General features: G+C 40.8%; 1 protein-coding gene across 15 annotated transcripts in view; it reads right to left on the reverse strand.

Moving 5' to 3' along the window:
- The window catches only part of PDLIM5 (PDZ and LIM domain 5), a 101,824-nt gene that overhangs the window by 64,741 nt on the left and 12,428 nt on the right, over nucleotides 1–24,655 (reverse strand). For all 15 annotated transcript variants that reach the window (XM_065836739.2, XM_065836738.2, XM_065836741.2 and 12 more), the window contains exon 3: nucleotides 2,326–2,477. In XM_065836739.2, coding sequence (XP_065692811.2) covers nucleotides 2,326–2,477 — 152 coding nt within the window. The remainder of the gene's footprint in view (nucleotides 1–2,325; nucleotides 2,478–24,655) is intronic.

Raw genomic sequence — 24,655 nt, forward strand, 5'->3', positions numbered from 1 at the left:
CAAAATAGAGCAGTATCAAACAATTTATAAATGCTTCCCAGACTAACCTCAACATCTTTGCATTGTAGTTCAAACTATTAGTAGACTGCATGGAAGTAGACAAAAGCTCAGGGAAGTATACAAAAAAAACCCCTAAAGATAATTAAAAGCCGTAAAACAAAAAAATATATACGTCTTACATTTTCCTGTCTACGGCAACAACTCATTTTGAAGGCCTTAGTTTCACACTGACTGCATCTCTTTAACCTTGCGCACCAACAATAACAGCTCAAAATATTTAACTTAGTTTGGTATTGTTTTAAGAGAAGAGGCAAGATAAGCAGAATATAACTATGGAGATCCCTCAATATTAAAATGGTTTATCTTGTCACCCTGTTTAAAGACTCAAGCCATTCTTCCCATGGGCCACCAGCATCTGCAGTTAGCGGGAGCCAGTCTGACTCCAAGAAGCACTTTCTTACAGGTTAAAAAGAATAAATAAACAACTGAAGTAAACCTGAATCAGAGCAAGGAAGTTTTCACAAGGAGAGCAACCAGGAGAACACTGTCTAGGGCTTTGGTTTCATAGGATGTGGGCAGAATTAGAAACAGCTGAAACCATGAGACTGTAGACCAACATCTGTCTCACCCCCAGATGCTGGGACCAAGGCCTTTGGTTTCTGCTAGTCTAAGCCTGACTTAGCCTTCAGCCCTCAGGTAGCACATGCTGATGAGTCAGATGCTACACTGGGTAGGAAGGGTGAGAACAGGAGGGGACCGGGCTAACTGGTGATTAATTAGATTTTTCAAGCCACTCATCCCCGCACCCAACCAGAAGCAGCCTCAGACAAGTTATTGCCTGACCAAGACACACCCACTATCCCTTCCCTATATCTGATATTAACCCTGCCCATCAGTTTATGGGGACAGGAGAAAGCGGGTTGAACCCCCACACCCCTGCTGGAGTGACTCAGTGGGCTCCTGGAAAGTGCATTTCTAAACGCTTTCCTGCCTACCCAGGAGACAAGCAGGTCAAGCGACACACTACATACAATGCCTAATTCTTCCAATGACCTGGTCTAATACCTCTGCTTCATCAAGAAACTTTTAACACCAACTTCACAAGTTTCACCTGAGAAGATGCCCTAGGCAAGAACCGCACTGCAAGATGCTCCTTTCCTCAAAGCAAAGAGAATCCCTTATTACAGGTAGCTAAGGACCAAAGTACAGAAGGACAACAGGAAAAAAAAAAAACAAGAAAAAACAAGCAGGGCTGATCTGTAGCTTCTTAGAAAAGAAAGCACTCACACAACTATTCAAGTACACGTCACTTAGGGCTGGGAACAAGTGCCACCACCCTAAAGAGGTTTGTCAGCCCCACAACCATGTCATGTCTTTTATTCTTATACCGATGAACTCTCAGAGAAAGGTGCTCCTTTCGTTAAGGACACGATAATTTGCCCAAAAAGGTAGTAAGTAACTGGTGAAGAGATACTACTATGGGCTTCAACCAGCAGTCATCAAGGAACAAGGTCATTCTCATTATGTGATGGCTTCAGAAGACACTCCTCCAAGACTGACACACCATTAAATGATAATAGCCGTCTTCTAATAAAAGCCAGTATTTAGCCTTGGGAGACTTTTGAGAGTTTGAAGCAATTTCTTGCTTGTGCTGCTGCTCTTCCTGCTTCAGTTCCAATAATCCACGCATGAGCATCCTGTTCCCTTCTTCCAACCCCCCCCCAAAATGGAGTCCCAGGCCAACAGCAGTATCCTGAAATTCAATGAATTGCATGTTTCAGGAACAGTAGTATCACTTCTCCCCGTGACTCCAAGCTACAGTATTTTCATCCATATAACTCAGGGTTAACTGTTTAAATCCATTGTTCTGATTGCTAATAAAAATGACAACATAGGATTTGACCCAAAAAAGAAGTGCTCAATGTCAGTCAGGGGAGAGGGAGCAAAAAAAAAAAGCCTGGATAAGACCTGGTTTAAATTTTCACAGAATCACAGAATGTTAGGGATTGAAAGGGATTGTTTTTCTAAGGATTCTTAGGGATTTTAAAACTGTTAACAAAACTGAAGCTCAAAAGGAAGAAGAACATTCAACACAGAACAGGTGACAGGAGGTTGGAAGAGGTCTCCACCAACTCACATAATTAATATCTAATCAGTTTTCTAGAACGCTGTAAGTCATGAGACATTTCAGGCTACAGCAGCCTATCATTCAATCGTGGCCACTTAACTCCATGCACTTTGCCAAACCACTTATGCGTTTTGATCCTCCAAACAATAGTTACAATGATGATTAATTCTCTTTTTATTTTTTAAAAAGTATCTTACCTTTGCAGAGTCATGTTCAAATTGCCTGTACATGCCTTGATCTTGTTCTGTGCTTCTAGATGAGTCATCCCATCCGTGCTTATCCCGTCAATGGTGAGAACCACATCGCCTATCCCCACGTGTGCTCGGGCTGCTTTGCCACCATCGTTAAGCTGAAACATTACAGGAATGGTAAATGAGAAATTTGGATGGTTTCTATGTTTATTTTCTGCACACAGGACCACAATATCTTATTTACAGTGCTGTTTCACAGGAAGAAAGTAAAAATATATTTATTTTCTTTTTCTGCTTTGTGAGCATGTCCCTGTGAAAGCTGCTGCACTATCTTTCTTTCTGGTCAATTACTATTTATAGGTTCTTGTTCTTATTTCAGTTGAGTGACAGGAAAAGTATTACACACTGTTGCCTATTTTTCAAAATCAAACTCCACTTCTACTTGACTGGCTGGAATCTCCGCACATTCACCAGGAGACACAAGCAGGGACGGGGATGCACAGTTTCCTGGATGCCGAGTTCTCTCTTCGTATATTAAATGTTATCACAAGAGGCAAGAGCAATGTTCTAAGTCAGCTTTTTCCATTCTAGGTTTTCCATCTAAACAATCTCTTCAAAGTTTATGTGTCTGTCAATGACTGGTCATGTGTGTGTAAGACTCACTAATAGTGAAGCTGACTTTTCCCCAGCTGCAACCAGTAGGAAGTCAAAAGTTCAACATCACAGACCAGTTACAAGACTCTGTTTTGCCTTTCAGCGGGTTTATAGCCCCCAGTGACCCACAGTATACTCAGACCAGAGTAAAAAAGGCCTCTTGAGCCGTCTGCCTCTTTGAGCGAGGTCACTGCCGAAGTTCAGCCCAACTGCCTTTGGTCCACTTGAACAAAATAGTCTTGCAACAGAAACCTTTGTAAAGTTCACATTATTGACCCTGACTGAACAATAAATTAGTCTTTTCATCTGATGCCACTGCATTTCAACTAGTTTCACTCCCAAGAACGGAAATAAAGCAACACATGGCAAGATCTATGCATTGATTTACATCCCTTGGTCCTCAATCAGCTCATCATCTCATCGCTGGCTGCAAAGAGCCATCCTGGATGGTGCAAATTCCCTCTTGGTTTCCAATATATCTGCTATCTTGCAGCAGAGAAGTTGTCCCTGCTTGTGCTGTGCAGACAAAACCCCACAACTCTTTCCTTTGCCTGCAAGCACAATAATCTATTCCTTGAAGAAAGCACTGCATTCTAGGAGGTGCTGCAAACAGCAAAATTACTTCTTTATTTCCAGAAGCGGAGTTCAGCCTGGGCCACAGTCACGCTTTGGTGAGCAGCTTCTAAAAGGAAGGCAGAAGTAAGCCTTTAATCTCTGTACATTTTTTATCTGCCTCTGTTTTCCTTCATTCAGCAGAGAACAAGAAGTTTTGGTTCATTGTGATGCCTTTTGACAACAACCAACCACAAAGTACAGTTGTCATTCACTTCTCCAACCGGAGAAGTGAGGGCAGGTAATAACTGTCTATTGCAAAGTGGTAGAAAAACGTGAAACACCAGAGACCCAATCTTTACATTTGTGTACGAACAAGTCAGTTGTTCCTACACAAACTCTGAGCTAAGAGACCCCGTTACTACAAAACACACATCAGGGAACCCTACAGGCATATAGAAAGTTATGACCAATGTCGCTATTTATAGGGAAGGTCCTCAAACCTTTGGGTGATGGGTAGAACCTGCCATAAACAGATCCCTAAAACGACGCATTACAGCATGCTGACATTTGCCAGCAAGGTCTGGAAAAGGGAAAGGAACGTCGGGGCACTAAAAGCTAAAGGTCAAATGGATCGCTGTGCTTTGTGGTGCTACTGCTGAAGTGAATAAAATCCAGCTTTTGCTGAACATACGCAAACGCACATGATGTCCACGTATCATAATTCGCAATGAAAAAAGCAACCTACACGTTTCGAAAGGACTTCAAAAAGAGGCTTCAGGGTATTGAGGGGGAGGAGGGCTGGGTCTTATCATCCAAAGAAATATAAAATAGAATAATCAATTTTTTTAAAAAAACAAACAATAAAACAAGACCACCACACTTTTCTGTTCGATTCTGCTGGCTAACACACATCAACCCACAACTAATCACCTGGTTTTCAAGAGGTCACCCTTAAACTGTTGCCTGCTGGGGTTGAAACTCTTTGCAAGTACACCTGGGAGACATTAAAATCATCTCAGAAAATCCCCAGGCTGAAAAAGCAGCCTGGTAATGGGGGTAAAAAAGCAGGTGGGTCCTGAAAAGAGTGACGAACCCCTGGAGGTTGGTACTTCTAGGAAATCTCAGCCAAGGTTTGAGTCTTCCCTGGCAGAACCAGCCAGCAGTTCGTGGAGAACAAAGGGCAGAGTTTTACCACAAATGCAAGAGGAATTAAATCACAAGAACAGGTATACAAAAAAATAAACTAAACATCTATGCTGAACGCAGTAGGAGGAATTAGGACACCTGAAATCTGATCTTTTCCATACTGCTTATATTTATAGCACAGAAGCCTCAGTTTTGACACTTCTGTGGCTCTCTGTGTGTCATCCTTACAAACAATAAATGCATACACATACTTGTGATTATGCATGCAAAACTGTACATATTCAAACCAAAACTGAAAGAAATGTTCACCATATTCCTTGTCACAATGGAAACTAACTCTGTTTATTTCCTTTATTCTCCTAGATTTTGAAAATTTCAGCAGATGCAGAAGATGTAGATGCTAACAGATAGGAAGTATTTAAATGGTCTTTATAAATCATTGCTACTTTTGTACCAGATTGATTTTTTTTTTTTGGTCCTGTATGAGCAATTTTCTTCTTAAAGTACAGATTCAACCTTATCTTAGTGAAACTATCTGGCAGTCACCAGTAAACTACAGGGTGTATCAAAAAGATGGACCCAATTTGAAATCCCTGTATTTCTGCAACCATAAACCGTCCGTGAATGAAACTCTTACCACTTGAAAGGGTAAGGTATAGAGTTTCAGATGATTACTGCTACTTGATAACTCATTAAGTCATCTGTAAATTTTGTGTAATTGTAACATGTCGCCATCATGCTTTGAAATTGGGTCCATCTTTTTGAAGCAGCCTGTGCAGCGTTACCTGTGCTGAAATACCAAAAGATCAGTAAACTAATGGACAAAAGCAAAACCGTAAACCCTGATGCTTAATTCCTAGTGGGAAAATTGCATATCCTTAAAAACATGCCTTTATTAAAGATACAGGTGCAAACGAATTGAATCAATTCACTAAGACATATGTACAGAGGAATATAGCATTAAAATTATAAAACAGGCTACCTATGAATCAAACTAATTTCTAAGCACCACAAATATTCTCCAACCGCTTGATTGAGCTGTTTTAATTCTGCATTCACAGAACCAGGCAAGTTTTTAAAATCAAGCATGAATTACAGCTACAAAATAATGAGACCTTTGTTTGATGTGAACCAGCAGACTTTAAAGCGCCAAAAATTGCCAGACCAGAAATGTTTCCTCCTACTCGGTTCCACATCTCTTGTTCTCTGGGAAGCTCATTTGGAGATGAGGGGGAGGCAGCAGGAGACGCATTTCGTGACCAGACACCTGCTGAGGCCAATCACTCCCACAGCCCCAGCAGCAAAACCTCTTCTCAGCCCCTTAGCAGCAATCAAAAGCAAAAAGCCAGTCTACACCATCCAGAGATGCACAGGACGCTTTTTAATAAACACAAATCAAATCACCCATGTAATATTAAATTTCTATATTTCTGATAAATACAATACAATAAAAGCTTTACTTGTTCTTTTTGTTTTAAACATTGGAACACCAAAACTGCAAATGCTGTTCTAAAATACATTCCAAATGGAGATAAAGCAGAAGTTAACCAGTCCATGATCAACAATCAACTTCAAAAGCAACAGTATGAAAAGTGATCTCAGCATAGTTCCGCGCCTCAGGTTTTTACAAGCAAGCAGCCCAAAACGCCCTGGAATTCAACTGTTTTCTTTAGCTAAATTTTAGCCAGCCTATTATTTTGGTTTGCAGTAATCAACAGCAACAAAAAACAGCCAGAAAAATCACTCTTTAAATTTCAAGCTTTAATGAGATATTTTAAAGGATCCTTTCCAGGAAAATCTCATGTGTGCACATACATGTGCATCTATCTCTGAATCAATGTAATTTGTAGCTTAATTCATTTCTAATTTGCATATAACCATCTATTTTCCTCGCATGACTAAGAAGAAAACCTGACAAGCACCTTTTTACTGCCATTATTTAGCTTTTATACACTAATAAGTGAAATACTTGAATTGCAGTTACTCATAAGACAAAGTCTATTTGACTAGAGATGGAAGCTGAGCTTTTATGTTTTCCACACCCAGCTAGAATCAATCCCAGCTGCAAATGACTGTGTGGTGGCGCATCACAACCACTTTCCCAACTCAACTATTTTATAGTCTGACAGTAAATAATGGTCCAAACGTTACAAAGACATCTTGCAACATCATCTGCAGCTTTCTCTCGGGACATAATTAATTGCTCCAAATTTACACCTCCCTGGGCTATCAGAAATCCATTTTTACTCCTCGAGCATCTCTGATAGCTGTTGGATACAGCAATTCAAGTCAAAGACAAGAATCACCAAAGCAGAAGTCAACCAGGTGGTGATCTTCGTATCACTGCCACTCTTGCTTCTCTTTCAGTCTACATCCTTCCCTATATTAAGATATTTTAAATAATAATAATTAAACAACAACAACAAAAAAGAATCCCTCACACACATTGTGCACATCCAGCCTGGCTCCTCATGGGTGGTCCCAGCACCAACATCTCAACAGCAAAACACAAATTGGGCATCCAGTGTGTCCTCCCTAAAGGGGTGGTTGACCAAGCCCTTCCTCACCTCTTTCCCTCCTAGGAAGGAAGTAAAAGCCCCAACTTACACTCCAGACTCCCAACAGGTTTGAGACACTTGGGATGTAGCTTCTGTATGAAAAAAGAGCCATGGGAACACCTGCTCTTTGTGGCAAATAAGCTTCCTCTGTGCTCAATGGAAACAGGGAGCTGTATCATATTCCTTGCAGCCTTCACTACGGCAATATTACTCACATACCCAACAGATTAGCCAGCCAGCCTTGGTACTTGCTTCCAAATCAAGAACATACATGCCAGTTTTAAAGTCCAGATCAAATTTATACAGCTGAGTTGTAAGAGTTCTGCAGCGGAAATCGCTGACACAACCAGCTATCAAAGGGGTTATGAGGCAGTCCTGCAAATAAGCTGAAGGTTTTCCCCAAATCAAGCAGGGCTCAAAATTAGTTTAGGACAAAAAAAGCCCCAAACTTCTGATTAACAGTCTTTTACTCCATATGACCACCAGGACCCCCTACCTTCACCTCACTCCATAAGGCCATACTCCCACATGCTCCTGTAAGACTTTATTTCCCTTCTTTTTCTTGCCATAACTTTAAAGGTGCTTCCAGACTGACGTATAAAGCTGTAACCTAATGTGTGCAGAGCATATCAATAATCATTATAGATAATGTACAAGGAAAAAAAAATACAAGGCAAAGAAAGCAAAGTACCAATCCACCCTAACTCTCCATCTGGAGCAGACACCACCCTGGCCCTGTCTGTCCCCCCAGGTCCTCCAGCTTTGCTTCATTCCTTTTCCTCCATACACAGCAACCCCAAAACAGCCCTTAAAGTCATCACAGCTCGCAGGAAAACAGTGGGGAGAGCCCACACGCATCCAGTCATTCTGCCAGTGGAGAACCCAGAAAACTACCCCTTGCATTTCATTCTCCGCTCTGCTTTTTCTTCTGAAAAATTTTCTCTTGTTGTATTTCAGCCTTTAACATCCATCTAATGCACTCCACAAATGAAAAACGTAACTTGCTTTTGCACTTCAAATAAACTGTCACATACACACACCCACCTCTCTCTTTATCCATCCTTGCATGCACCAAACACAGAGCTATGCACCTAAGAGGAGTACGAGAGGATGATAGCTGCTAAAAACAAAAGAGGCACCACGTATAGCTAAGTACTCTTACAAACAATTGTATTGATACACAAAAGGATCCAAAAATATAATTTAAGTTTACAAAACAGGGTAACTGCACAATTCATAGGGTCTTCTGGATATGCGCTCTTTTATTTTTCAATTAACTAACACAAAAAAGATCAACTTCAATGCCAAGGGAGCTAAGCAGAAGCAGCAGCCCTCAGCTTCCCTTGCTTGCCCAAGAACAGGTTGTCATTAAGCAGGAACAGTTTCCACACACCGATGACAAAAGGGTTATTAGCTGGTGCCATCTCACTTGTCATGGCTTGACTGATCATGGTTTTCTTGCAGCTCCACATTTGCAGGAGCACGTTTCATCTCTGCTACCTCTCCCCATCCCTAACAACAACCCAGTGCTGCAGGACTTATGGAAACAGAGGCAAATGGCTTCACATAAGGTGCCTTCAGCTTTGATTTTTGACGTAAGACCAATACAGCATCTCCGCTGCAAATGCAGCAGCAGATGATCCCTGCTTTTGAACTTGCCCACATGAAACGGAAGCAGCAAACTACACATACAGCAACAAGTTCCGATGCATTTCACATATTTTACACGTAGTTCAAACTCTTTTTCATGTACTGACATACAAGTTTAAAGTGAAATTCAAAGGATTATTAAAATGAGTCAAAATTTACCCTCGCCTCACACAAGGAATAAAGACACTACTCTGTTTAAGCATAACTCTTTGGCGGGTAACAAACTAAACATCTGCTCTTGCTTTTCCAAAACACTTGAAGCATTGAAGAAAACAAGGTAAAGAGATGATCACCAAAATGGGATGGACAACACTTTGGGTCCCCTGAGCAACAGGAGACAACTAATCATAGAATCGTTTAAGTTGGAAAATACCTTTAAGATCATAGTGTCAAACTATTATCTTGCACTACCAATGTTTTGATTTAGAGAAGAAACAATGTCAAAAAATGAGTTGTCAAAAGGACCAAGGCAAAATAATTCAGACATTGTGGCTAAAATCCTATTTGCAAGAAGAGCATGGGCAATTCAAAAAAATATATGCTTTCCAAATACTTCAGTGATGGAAAATGATTTACAGGCAAGTGCCAGAATGTCTGCAGATATTTAAGACCCTAAATTAGTAGCTTTCTTTAAGCCTTTTCTCAAGGAGCTCAGGCATGTTCTCATGCTGCCAGCGTGCCTTAGAGCCCTATTTATTTTAACTGGCTGTCTTCTCTCTGAAGATTATTCTTCTGTTTGGAGAGTTTATAGAACTAATCCAGATTTCTCCCTGGAAGACTATATGCCAGTGGGTCAAAATTACTGCCTACTTAATTTCTTCGCGAGACAGAAAGAGGAAATGGAATGAAAATGTAGCTAGAAATGCAACATCAAGTTCATATGGCTGCTTTAGCTTTTGGGAGCTGCAAGGCTGTGGAGTGTCTCTTCCAATTATAAGGTTGGCTCTCTTTTTTTTTGCAAACTAACGCTCACAAACCAAAGTATGAAAATACATGGGACTGCTGAGGAGCAGCCACACGATTTGCATCAGAACAGAAGTTTTAAGTGTCTGCCTCTTTTGGAATAAAGAGTTTGGAATGTTACTACGTAAGTTTTATTTCTGGGGCCTCCTGAACTAATCCAAAACAGAGAAAAGTTCGTTTTCTGTAATGGAGCTTAAATGTACTTGCAAAGAAGAAATTAATTGCCATGCATATGCAGGTCTAAAGTGCATATAATGATATATTCCTTTCGCAAACAGGACTATTTTTCTTCATTTACAAATGATAAAATGAATTCCACTAGTTAGGCTACCAGGGTTATCAAGGAGATGGGTGTTCAATACGTGTCACCTTACTTTCATAAGATTTTCATGGTCTACAATTTAATCCCTCTTAACGGGATCTGCCTTTCCTGCAACAAATGTGATGCAATCACCCCATGCTTTCCAGAACATTTAATTTGGGAATAATACATTATACTGCATAATTTAAAGGTATTTAATTTTGTTTTGCCTTGCAGTCCCATTCATAGGATGAAAAGCAGCCTCACACAAAGCAGCAGAGAGAAGGAAACGCAACCAATGAAGCCAAGCAGAAAGTTAAGTGGGGAAAGCGTGAACCAAAAACCCATCTGACAAGAACTAACACTCAGTGGCAAGAAGACACTACTACAAATTGAGCCCCTTGCAACAAACCAGCTGCTGCTTCACCTTCTCCTATCCGGAAACAAACCAGGCATGCATTAACATGTAGGAAACAACCAGCTTACTTCAAAGGATCGAGATAATGACGAGCTGCACCGCAGAAGTGAAAAGGAAAACGGAGGCAAGTTCAGGCACTGCAAGTATTGCTTATGAGCACAAATCATCTGCTCACCTGAATGCCATCCCAAGCTGGCACTCTGCAGAAGCTGTAGCAAGGTCCACTTTCAAGAAAAGCCATGAGAACCGACCACAACCCATCACTCACACAAAGTTTTGCGACATTTAGGAGTCATAAATTTAAAAGAAGTGAACAAATGCTGTTGGTATTATAGCCAGCAGCTCAAAAGGTTTAGAACTCTGAGCTACACCTCTGCAAGCTCTCCCTGGAGAGAGAGTCTTATAAGGAGCAGCTGAGGGACCTGGGAGGTTCAGCCCAGAGAACAGGAGCTGAGGGGAGACCTTATATCCCTCCACAACTTCCTGAAAGGAGGTTGTAGCACGGGGGGGGTGGTTGGTGTCTTCTCCCAAATAACAAGTAGTAGGACAAGAGGAAATGGCCTCAAGTTGCGCCAGGGGAGGTTTACATTTGATATTACGAAAAAATTCTTCACAGAAAGAATTGTCAGGCATTGGAACAGGCTGCTCAGGGCAGCGGTGGAGTCATCATCCCTGGAGGGGTTTAAAAGGCGTTTAGACAAGGTTCTTAGGGACATGGTTTAGTGCTGGAGCTGGGTTAGGTTATGGTTGGACTCAATGATCCTGAGGGTCTCTTCCAACTGAAAGGATTCTATGAGTCCAGGAGAAATGCATTAAGGTGCAGAACCTTCTCCAACTCAACCATGTTCCACCAAGAGAGGGTTCACATTTTAAGTCTATAGGCATTAATGCTTATGGCAGGTTCCTTTGGTAATGCGGAAGAAAAAGCCAACCTTAAACATGTGAAAGAAGACAGCTCTGATAAATAAGCGTGCTCTGAACTGTGTGAAAAGTAGTGATTAAACCAATTATGCCCAATACACTGATGTGCTGAGAGCTACTCCAGATCAATGAAAGCACAGTCCTGTATGTATGTGTCTTCGTTTAATGCAACGCAGAGAAAACTCCTCAAGATTAGTCCAACACAAACTTCTAGTACAAAGAAATAAAACATAGATAGGGGACATAAGTAATTCCTAATGGATATCTTGACTTTTATACGTCAAGGGAATATTACCGCAGTCGTTTATTTTAAGTCAGACACGTATTGGCTGAAACCCCAAAGTATAAAATACTGCAGAAAAAAGCCCAATAAAAAACCCTCAGAAAACAAGAAACACATTTTAAAGGAGTTGCGCACTGTTTTCATAAATTCATACCACCTGTTTATATAGCCAAGACACAAAAATCTTCATGTGCTAATAAAGCCCATGAAAACATAACAATTTCAAATTTAATTTTCCATTTCTAAATTACATAATTATACACACACAACACTGTTCTAGTTTACTTGACTTTAAACATCAGTTTTACATTATTTGTTCATACAGTTCCAGGTGTTGGGTTTTCATATATACGTTTATTTATAGATGTATTTAAAACACTGGGTATATTACTATAGATGGTGTTATACACAAGTTCTTTAAGTAAATATTTATGTATAAATATTTATTTTATACACACATCTATATAAATGAAAAGGAAATTTCTGTGTCATGATCTCTGAGCTCTATGGTACCAAAGCTAAAATCAGGACACTGCAAAATGAAGATGTGGAAAAAGAAATCCACCCCAAAACTTCATTGTCAACTTTACTTCTTTGTCACATCTACAGAAACAAAATAAGTAAATAAAAATCAGTACTTAAATAGTTTTGGGTTTTTTTAGCTGGTTGATTCGGGTTTTTTCAGCTTGCTTTTGCTTGAATTCTGCATCAGCTCAACCAAATGAAGAGCAAAGTTTCTGGCCCTTATTATAATGTCCTTTTTGACCACTATTTTGGTGACAGCCATGATGGTTTGTCCTTCTTTCTCACCATATTACCCCAAAAATAACTGAATTTTGCACACCTCAAGTTCACGTGGGCCACTCACAAGCTCTGGTGATGTCTGGGAGTATGGGCTACTACAGCCCCTTCAGCAGAAGAAAGATGGAAAAGATGTTTTGAAATTGAAAGGGTATTTATAATAAATCAGACATGTTCACTGCTGAAAGCTTATCCTCAAAGGTGATTCTCTGCATCAGCCCAAAACCAACTTTTGGCTGCAAAACTTGGGATTTGAGGAAGAACCCAACCAAGCAAAATCAGCCCCATGTACTGAGGTGAGACAGGGAATGTAAACACTTCCCAAAATTGCTGAGGCTCCAGCTTTAACTTTAGTTTCCAAACATCACCTTGCAGGATAAGACACATTATTCAAAGGCCATCACAGAATCGGGAAGGTCCAATGCCTTCCCATGCAAGACCACCATTCAAGGTGCACTTTTATCAATCACCAAACTGCAATAGCATCCCTGGTCCTGCTTCTGCAGGAATAGCCACACACATGGAAGCAGAAAGTGACACTTAACATGCAACCAGTGACCTTTGACAAGCAATGTCCTCATGTCATATGAGCTGCTGACATTAAGGGTCACATCGGTCCGATCCTAAAATGCACCATTTGCATATTTACTGCCTGTTGAACAAACCAATTTTAGGGGAAAGCTTTTTGTCCTCATAAATACATCATTTTTAGTCAGCTGGTTTCTAAAAGCCAAACTGGTTCAGCGGGACAATGAAAATAAGCTACAGAAGGATCCGAGCTCTTCACACAGCCATCTATCATGTCTTTCTTGAAGCTAACAGCTTCATACATTCCTCTCCAGCCACCTATTTGAAGGCATCAGATATCTTAAAATTATACAACCCACCAAAGGGAGGCCCCAGATTTACAGCCCATGTCCCTGAGAGGCTCTTGCAGAGCCCGGGCGGTCTGGATACGTTTCATACCTCTCACCAGTGTTCAGTTACAGCTCAAACCTCTAAGCCACTAAAAGCTTTGCTTTTCCAGGAGCACGGGGATGTTTTCTCTGTCTTCTAAGTTGCCATTTAAATCTAGCGGCTTAGCAGAATTATAGCATCCAAAGTATGTTAAGAATATAGCGTTCTCATACATTTATAAGAACAAGGGCACATTGTGATAAGAGTTTTGAAGACAGATTAGCACAGACATGGTTACAGAAAAAATGCGATCTATCCTTACTTGAATTTGATACTGAAATAATTTGAATATGCATAAATCCTTACTTTGAAGTTTTATTTCACTGATAAAATAACTCTATTACATACCTGCTAAACTCCTAGTAATATCAACAGGAGTCTTGCAATTGGTTATAGCAAGATGTGAATCCTGAACAAGAAAGACCTGCAATATATATTAGTTGGAGATGCTTTTTCTTTTTCCTCCAGCTTTCTAATAAGATTGTCCTTAAACATCTTCAAGCACTAACCAGAGAAGGATGTAATACTCTTTTAGTACACCACCGTGTTCTGATCTCTCTGTGTTATGCTACAAGTTACCAACTCAAACAACAGCCACATGGGCACAAAAATTGAAGGAGGAGACAAACATCTTCCACAATCTCTTCTTAACCAAAAATGAAGAATGCGCTAACAGAGTTACTATTTGGTAGTTCAATAGGGCAAATATTTCACCTTAGCAAAATAATACAGCCTCTCTCAGAAGAGACCTGCTATCCAAGCCTTCTTCCAGACTACAAAAGCACCTTTTGCACTGCTTTTTGAGTCCAGAAATTAAGAAAGCAAGAAAACCATACAAGCAAGAGGGGACAACAAGCACGACCAAAGCAGGAAAATGAATAAAGCTGGAAACCTCGGAACTAAACATCTTCTCAGAAACATACCTTCATTCCCACTCACAAACAAGGTGAAGGGAATATTAAGTTAGCACGGCTTTACAGGTTTTTCTCTTTTCCCCTGTGACCTGGCAGGGCAATTAGGTCTAATGAAGACACCCAAATTCCTTCTTACAACATATATATTTCTTGCAGTATGAACTGACATGGAATTTGTGGTTTTAACCCAGAGTTCAGTTCCTTACTACAAAAAAGAAAAACTCATGCAACTGGAAGTCTTTGGTCCAAGGGAAAGATTGAGTAAGTCCTTGAAAAAATACAGAGCACACAGGTCTCAGCACCCTCCACGAGACTGTGGTGCCAAACTGCAGTTTCTGCAGAGAACTCTAGCTGATATTAGCAAAGTTTGAGCCAGATATTAGCAAGACACTTAGGTGATAACACACCTTTATGGATTTGATGTCAACCAATTAATTTTACACTTAACCTCCCCCTGCAATTGCAAGACCCCACCCCCCCAAACACCTTCTACTTTGCAGTAGAGACAGTGATGGCATTAATGGCCACACTTCCCAAGAGTTCCACACAAAAGGCTCAGTGTTGACAACAGTAGAGCAGAAAGTAACATGGTCTCCTCCAGGGCCACATGTTCCTGCACATATTCCTAAAGACTGGGAAACAGCAGCATCCAAACCAGGACTTGTGGGGTAGGGGAGAAACTGGAGTGTCACAAATGTTTCCAGATAAATGCATGAACACAGTAAGCAGACTTGAAGGATGATGGATAGGGATGCTTCAGCACCCTCACTAGGATGCTCATTGACAGGACAAGCAGTGACAGGGTCAATCCTACTCTCCCTTATCTGTATATGCATGTGCGTGGGCTCACGCTGTTACTAATAATGTAAGAAGTCATTTATGCAGCAATGAATGGATATTTGTTAATCCAGCCGGGAGTTACTGGCCAAATACAACCCGAATTCCCATCTCACATCAGGACCAGCCACCCGGTGACTTCCAAGTCTCCGTTCTGGGTGCTTGTCCTACCAGCTTCCAGAAGCGGACATTGTCCCCAGGAGAGCGGCTTTCTGAAGGGGACAGGCCCTTGGGCATCTACAGGAGCCAACAGCACAGCCGGTGCCTCCAGGTATTTTGCATCTGGAGGACTTCACTCTTCCATTTATAGGAACTTCTCACTAACACAAAGTTTACAAAGCATTTAATTACCTCTGAAGTGCTTTGCTCATTAACTAAACAAACTGAAGAATGCCAAGGGGAAAGACTGGCACCGGCAGTGCCGTATTTTGTAGCAATGAGTCATGTTGAAGAGCATGATACCACTAAAAGAACTGCTGAGAAGTTGCATTTCAAGCCCTTCAGAAACCTGAGTTCACTCCTTCAACCCTCAGTGCTTAACTGGAATGAGGAAGCTCAAACCTTTGAAAACAGAAAGCATAGAAAATCCAAATAAAAATGACAGCAGCACAAGATGTGTACAGAGGAAAAAAGAGAGTTATTACACATTATTATTACATTGAGGGGGGAAGAAAATCCTGAATAAACAAAGCTTAAAGCAGAACATGAGCTTTTTTTCTTCCAGATTAGACCAAGCTACTGATGCAAACTAAAATAAAAGAACATGGAGTAGCCGTCATTCCTTCCCTGTTGCAGATGCGGTACAGGCACAACTGGTTTTCATCATGCTGATCAAAGTACAAGAACCATGTAGCAACAGCAGAAGGGGCAGCGATCAAGTACAACCCGCTGGGAAACAAAACGACTTGTCACATTCATCAGGGTCTGCTAATTATACCTCTGGAAAGGGAGGGCAACCCAGATCACTGAGTATAAAGGGGCACACAAGAAGAAAAGGTATCAGAGGTATAATTAAGCCTGACTAGTCATAGCATCTCGCTTTGTATTAATATCACTGAATCTAACTCAGGTAAGTAACACGGGAAAGTTCATTTCCCAGCACAGGTAGCAAAGCTCTTATAGTGGGATCAGGCAAACCTCACCAAGACAAAACAAAAATGCCTGCAACCTTCCAGCTTATCTAATTAAACATGACACTCCAATAACACAACGGAAACCTAATTTTTAGGATATGCACACCCTGTAACACTAATCAAAAAGCTGACAATATTACCCAGCAAAAATGAAAACCAAGTGCATTTTTCTGCTGCTTTAGTGCAGCGTGCGAAGGGATGAGCAGTGGTGGTGGTTGAGAAGCGCTCTGAACCATGAAGGCAAAACTTGCAATGCTGGAGGAAACATTTCAAAACTGGGAAAGAGTTTTGAGAAATATTGTGAACCACATAAATACAAGTAAATACAAAGCAATGCCAGGCAAACTCAAATTTTCTGAGGCACAATGCATGAAGAAATTAATACTAGATGAACAGCTCACCACTGTCTCCCAATGAAAAGCATATTATTTATCCAACTAATCTGATCTCCTTTTGGTTGATGGAACGATAACTTTACTGGCATGAAAGCCTCCTGGGTTATTTCTGCATAATGAAATCATTTTAAATACTCTTTTCAAATTGTTAATATCATGCAGTTAAAACATTTTGATATGGTTGCCCAAAAATCCAATTTCAGTCAAATGCTTTCCCCTCTATGAAACATTGGAAAGTAAAAATAAAAGCACTCTAGCTTAATTTAGTGATACTAACGACAGTAGGGTGGTAAAGAACAGGAATGAAAAGGCTCACAGTCATTTATCTACAGACAGATAAGGCACAGGAAATAAGAGCTTTGTCTCTCCAGTTGTCGCTTTAATTTGGTTTTAAAAAACAAAACACAAGTCCGATTTAAAAAAAAGACATGGGAGAGTAAGTGATAGGGGAAAGCCTCCAAAATGGACACACATGCCCCAGAGCCTACGTGTTGAACGGGGAGATCCAGCCGTGGTGCGGGGTCTAAACTTTCAGCTGGTACTCGGGGGAGATGAATGCGAGTTATTTAAAACCATGGTACATCAAGCTGGCACGTCACTTTAATACGCTGCCTATAGATTGTGTTACAGCTCTGTTTTAAAATGAGCCTTTAGATTCATCTCCAGCTCTCTGGTGAAGTGGAACAGACAGTATTAAGAATTACAGGATTTAATTAACGCTTCTGCCAAATCCAGATGTGCAGAACTAGCCCACGGCAGTGAGAAATGCCATAGGTGCTTGGCAAAGGGTCTCAGATTAAACAGAGATAAAATTTACAGTGGACAAGCGAAAGAAATTGAACTTGCAAGTGAATTTAACTATGATTTACAGACTCTGCATCCAATTTACAGCTTCAGCCTTCACTGTTTTCTAACGGTGAACAGAAGCCCTATTTCAATGCAGAAATAAGAAAAGCACCCAGGTGTCCCCAAGCTGTACCAGGTACCTACAGCATGGCAACCAAAAGGAAGAAAGGGGGCACCTTTTCCCCTCATTTGCAAGCGCTACTTAATTTGACAACGAAAACTCATCGCTCCCTGTTTGAGACCCCAGCGAGGGAAGATTTTGAATCCTGAAGACTTGAAAATATTGCTGCACTGAAATTTTGTAAAGACATTATCACATTTGTTAGCACCTCTGTTTCAGGGCTGGCGTGCATCAATAGAAAGCCGTGCTAAGGAAGCCACCGCTGATTTCTCTTTTAGCCTTTCATGACAGCTCCCCAGTGCCTGATGGCTTGGACTTTGAACAAAAAACGCGGTGTTGCAACATCTCTCTCCTAATTGTTCCACAGCAGTAAAATAAAACATGCGGAAAGACACGCACATACACATTTTTGATGCCTACAATAAAACATAATAAACATAAAAGCCTACTCATGTCAACATAAGTCTGTTTAACCCTTGCGATAATTTACAAACTAGCTTTTGAAGAACCTCAAGACATTCTTGACAAGAGAAAACAGTGTCCTAAATAAAGCTTCCAAGTCCATTAAGAACTCAAAAATTACCAAAGGAAATTTTTCAGCAAGCCACTGATAAGAGCTTGTTGAAAGAAAACACCTCATCTTCCCCTCAAGGGTGTGCCTGTTTGTATTTTAGTCCTTGCATATTCTTGTGATTTTTTATAGCCTAGCTCATATAATCTAAGATATTTTTTTTCCCCAGTGTGAAAATATTTGAGGTCTTAGAAGAAAAGGAGGAGACGAGACTAAAAGAACAAATTACAGTTTCAGCAGCATTTAAAACCAGCAGTGAAATGAAAGGGCAAGGCATATTTGCAAGTATAAAACCATCTTATACAAGGGGCGGGAGGGGAAGAGAAGCTTTTCAAGCAAGACGGGAGAAGGAGAATAAAGAAAAGCGTGGCTTTAGCAGAGAAAAATCTTCCAGAGTAAAAACCAACAAAATGTTGACCTTCTGGGCTCAACACTGCAAGTTTTTAATAAATAAACTATTAAAGCAGGTTAGCCAAGCAAAACCTTTAAACAAGACTCTCCATCAGAGAAGAAGGTTTGCACACTTTTCCTCCGTGCCCTGTCATCACTTGTGTCCATCCATGTGCCCAAGGTGGGACCTCCAAGCACCATTTCAGTGTTTCTCGCTGCTCCGTCTCCAAAAAAAACCCAAAAAAACCCAAACATTGCAGCAAGTCTGCATATTGGCCTGCTGAGAAAACTGTAACTTTAATCTGACAAGTTGAACTATTTATGCTTGCAGAGTTAGTATTAAGTGTCCAAGTGGAGGAGAAAAGGAGAAGGTAAAATCACTATGGTGGTGGCTTGCAGTAGGTGACTGCTCCAGACTCTGCATATGGATCCCAATCACTGCATGTCCTTGAGTTCAAAATTCAACACCTACTTAGATATTGAAATACAATGGGCAGAGTTGACTAGAATCAGGTATTTGCCCACAAACAACACAAAATTCCTCATGCAGCCTGAAGAAACACCAGCTATTCACTCAACAGCCAAATCAGCTCCATGCCACAGCCTGCAGGTTTCTGAGGCCAAAACACATTAATAAAAGGAAGGAAAATTCTCTTGAAGACAAAGGTTCTATTCATCATGTACAAAAATATTCATTTACTAGCATCAAAATACATTTTTACACGTGGAGAAAAAACAGGATTGTCTAAGCTTTTCTTTTCTAAGCAGTAACTCTTTGTGGGCAGACTTTTGTTTGACCAAGAAATATATGGAGCTCTGCAAAGATACACAGGAAACAACAGCATTGCAACAAATAAAACAAAGCATTCTTCCAAGTTTTGCTGCAGATCTTGTTTTGGATATGGGTTGAATTCCCTTCCAGGGCTTTGCACTGTCCCAATTAGTTGCAGCGTCCTAGGAAGTGCCCCAATAAGCTTGTGGATGAGACGGTACGTTGAGTAAACGCTCGAGTAAATTACTGTCCGGGTGAGCCAAAGGAGGAAAGTTCAGAGCACATTAACATTTTTCTATCTGATGAAAAACAGACTACAAAAGGTATGAGAAACAGATTTGTCACTCTCCAGCTTTCCACATGTATCCAGCTGCCAGAAACGCTAAACGGCACAATTCAAAACGGAGGAGTCATGCCAGCTGTCAGATTCCTGTATATAGAGAGTTAACCAAATGAAGAAAGAAAAAGATATTAAGGTTAGAGTTTCACTTACAGGGAATGTATTAATTTCATTTTTTTCCACGGTGTGTCAGTTGAAAATCCAAAAGCTGGTTTAACTTACAACGTAAAGCCCATTCTTACACTGAAATTCAGTTTTCAATGTAAATGCGTTAGACATGCAGATGGCCAATTACGCCCCACTGATAACTGTGGAGTGCTGTGTTTATGCATTTGTTACATTCTGCTCTCAGTTACCCCATTTTGAACAATAGCATATGGAGACATAAGGTACATATTGTAAACATTCTTTCTCCTCTGCAGAAAGAGAAATCATGCATTTACCTATATTACAACCCCATACAGTTTACAATGACTGGGCCCAGCCCATGCAACATGATAAAGACCTTTTCCATCCCTTCTTCCAGCATCTTGATGTTTTAGTGCCTTTTAAAAGTATTACAAACTTATAAATCAAGCTATTTCCTACACATCTGCAAGAGAGGTTCAGGTTACTATTATCCACATATCTGCTTATTCTGACATTTCCTTGGGATCTTGCCTGCGTTCCATCCCCTACTCCCAAGGATTTCCCATACATGACAAATACTTGTTTAAACGGCAGCAAACACAACAAGCAAAGTAGCTTTCTGGAGTAATACACAGCATTCAGTGGCTAAAGACTTGACTCCCCCAGATCAGAAGAAACCAGTGAAGTAGGTCCAGGAATTTTTGAAGGACAAAGGAAGCCCAAAGCTTTATTTTTCAAAGAGCTTATTCCACATAGCACAGCCTTTGGCTTCAGTGCACTTATGAAGGACAAATTACAGAAATAGGTGTATGTATTCTCCATCTTTTTCATCTGGATATACTGTTCTGAGACCCACCACCCACCGCTTTCCACAATCTGTCAGAGGACAATTCATCCACAACTTGGCTGAACAAGTTTGAGGGCACCAAGAGCTTCCTGGCAGGCAGGACGGATTATTCAAACCCCACTTGATTTCCTCCCCCCTTTCTTTTGCTTTGCTTATGCTGCGACCAAAAGCTGGAACCACTGTTAATAACCAGCCACTTTGCCCTACTTATTTTCCTAACAGGGTCAAATTCTACATGTACTGTTTGTTTCTGAAGGTCTCTAGCAAGACAGCTGCTCTACAATTCACTTTACTGCATATACATGAAACTGCACACACTATGTCGCAATAAAATAGCTTTTAAACAGCCAGCAACACTTTGGTCACTATGTAATCGATTTAAATACTTGGATTTGATGCACTGGTTTCAGAAACTTGGAGATTTAACATGTCTGTTTAATTATACACATGTCCCAGGTTGTAAGAGAGCTGCAAAAATTTGTTTCAGGAATTAGGAAAAAAAAAATCCACAAACATAAGAAGCATATTTGGCACAGTTTTGTGTTCTAAAGTCCTGAAATATTTACAATGCTACTTGACCATAGGAGCTAGCACTGCCACCCTCATGCATTCAAAAACCATGAGTCAGGCCCTAGAAATAAGAAGTGTTTCTTAATCTCACAATTTTAATGCCAAGATACACTCTGGAGCTCAGCTGGGTTTTTCAACTTACTTCTCTTGAATCTTCAATGCAACACTGAGGGATTATTTCAATGATTTAAATTTAATCCAGACTTTTATACAAGTGCATCAATGCAAAGGACTGGAAGCTTAACACACCTATCCCCTCCCAAAAGTTCGCTCAAAAACAGCACCATCAAGAGTAACTCTGGGTTCCTCTATAATCCCAACTGGAGCAATCTTCCCATTGACCTCCCACGGAAGTGCTGCTTTAAGAATATCACTCCAGCATGCTACAAGACAGCAAAAGATGTCAAGGACAACTATAGGTGGTCCTGGGTAGGGTCCAGCTGTGGTTACTGCTGAGGATCTCAAAGCACTTCTCTTTATGGGACAACTGGCAAAACAAGCTTGGCCCTGTTGTACCACAGTGTGGCCTCTCTGATGACTTAGATTTTGACTGCATTTTAGTCCAAGCCTTTCAACAACAATTCAACCCCTACTCTTCTTCCCAGTGTGAAGAAAAGGGATGGGGATGGCCAAAGTAGTATCTTTGGGCTGAATTTTTTGCCAACGCTTCACACTTACACTGAGATCAACCCAAGGAACTTGCTGCTCTCTTTACAAAGTAGTTCAACCCTGTTGAATTGTAACAGCCTCACAGGCAAGCCAAAGCTAAACCCTCTGAGCTCTCCTGAACCAGAACTACCTCAAGTGTCTGAGGGCTGAGAAATGAAGGGAATAATAAGAGCTACATTAAAAAACACCATTGCCACAAAGCTGGGAGAGGAGCAGCAACCTTGTGGCAGGTTCCAAAATGCAGCCCAATGCAACGGACAGCAAAAACCTGAAATACAGCATTGAGCCTACACACCCAGGGTGGTCAGGTGTCTGTCAGGAGACTGAAAGCCAGAAGCCACCTCTAGACCCATCTCACCACCTCCCACCTAAGACCAGCTACACCATTTTCCCCAAAGAAGCCGGCAGTGGTTTTTGGGCTGGCAACCAAGTGCACACGTTCCTCGTTCAGGAATCCAGTGGTACCCAAGCGCTCTCCGCCGCATAAAAGAGCGGTTTGTTTCTTGATGCTGAAGCATTTCCTGCAACTGTGCCAATAAAGCAAAAGCTGCCATACGGCCTCGCTTTTCTGATTAAATAAACCCAGAGCTGGGCACAGCAAAGCCAAGTTGTTCTACAGCCTGGCAAGGACTGGTAAAGAAAATTGGAAGGAAAAGCATGGCTACAGACTTACAGTGCAGTACTTACGCAATTCAAAACAGAGGCAGGATATTCCTATAAATACTTATACCAGCTGGTACAGAGTCCAAAGCTTTCATCATTTGTTATCTGGAGCTCTCTGACAAATATTCTATATACTGGATTTTAACAGTTTTGTAGAGTTTCATAGTTTGGGGTTTGGGTTTGTTTCGGGGTTTTTTATTTGTTTGGTTTGGGATTTTTTTTATATGTATCACCTTCATTTCTATCCCACCATACACTTTTCTGAACCCTAAACCCCGTTAATGCCACAAATAACAATGGCTTCGGAACAGCATTTCTCTTAAACAATAACTAACTGCAAAAACATGCAGTAGATTTATTCCAGCAGCAAGACAGATGTCCTCAGGCTCAGGAAAGTAAGGGGGAGGAAAACCTGAAGGCAGCACAAATTGTGTTCTTGCAAAAGTAGCTTCCTCTTTATGCTAAAAGAAGAACAGGTGACAAATGGAAAGACTCAAACTTATCTGGCAGGAACTCAAAAATGGCACTAGAAAGCCAACTTTCACTCAGTCTGAGTGGTTAGGAATCTTAAATGCCAAAGTGAGGTAATTCTTAATCCATAATGTCCATTGTTATGCATTAGATTTCTCAGAATTTATACTAATATTACATAAATGTCATTGCATCTAAGTCTAAACTATTTGCATGCCACCCCTCTCAAGTGTACGCTTCTCCTGAAGCACAGCGGTTACACATTCCACAAAGCTCATCTTTATCCCCTTATTCTGCAAAATATTTTTCTTCATGAGAGATCCCCTTTTTTGAGGTCTCACCTTTCCCCCATATTCAGTCTCCCCCAAGTAATACAGGAGTTTCCTTCAAGGGAATTAGCCCATGCGGTAGGACAAAGGTTGACTTGTACCAAGTAATCATCACCAGGGCAAAGCAGGACAGGAGAATCTCAACAAAACATTGTTTGGTACCCTGGGGGTATGTTCTTTGCTAAAGAGAGCAGGAATGGGGTAATTACTGATCTAACCCAACAGGCATAGATTTAGGACATGCCACAAAACCAAGTATCCAAAATCATGTACTTATACCCATCTGTTTCCATCACCATGCTTTACATTTGCAAGGAAGAAGCAGGGGAGGGTGAAAAAACAGTGGTTTAGCCTTCCACAGCAGCAGAAGGTTGCAAAGTAAAGCATCAACACCATTGGGTTTGCCCTAAATCCTTACTTTGACTGCTGCAATCAGAGTTTCCCGTGAGCAATCTCCAGTTATTTAATGTCACGCCATCCAGGGCAGTTATAAACTGATCTGGACGTCAACTGCAACAACAGCAGTTTTCATCAGGTCAGGTATCAAAACAAATCAATGTCATTCAAAGTTTAAATAATCAGCAGTTTCTACATTTTAAAGTTCAAGTGTAGATGTGTCAATGGAAGAAAATACTCGCACAGAGGAGCTACTCAACTTGTCAGGGAGTATCACGTTCCCTCTGACATAAGAGGGATAGTGATACTTTTATCCAGAGAGATGTTGTAAGAATTCAAGTCTCCAAGATTTAAGTTCACACTTCAAGGAAATCATCTTTAGGTTTTCGCATTCAAAGTGAACTGCATTTCTAGACATATACAAAAAATTTATTCTTCCAGGCAAAAAAAAAAGTACTCTTCTATATTTCGCTCATAGGCTCAATTATTTTAGTCAATAGTTCAGAAGAGACAGTTTTACAAACCTGGCCAACAAAGGACATGCTCTGAGGTGCTAAAGAGTGCAATAATTGCATATTTCAAAGAGAGATAAGGGGATGAAGCACCTCTACAGGATTTCCAGAGCAAGGCGTAGGAAAACACCACCATGTACCTAAAACAAAGACTCCTCATCCCCAAATGCTACTAAATAGCATTTAGCCCTACAGTTTTAGTGATGGAGATTGACTGGTTGGCC

The sequence above is a fragment of the Patagioenas fasciata genome, chromosome 4 (genome assembly GCF_037038585.1).
Source record: "Patagioenas fasciata isolate bPatFas1 chromosome 4, bPatFas1.hap1, whole genome shotgun sequence".
NCBI classification, from domain to species: Eukaryota; Metazoa; Chordata; class Aves; order Columbiformes; family Columbidae; genus Patagioenas; species Patagioenas fasciata.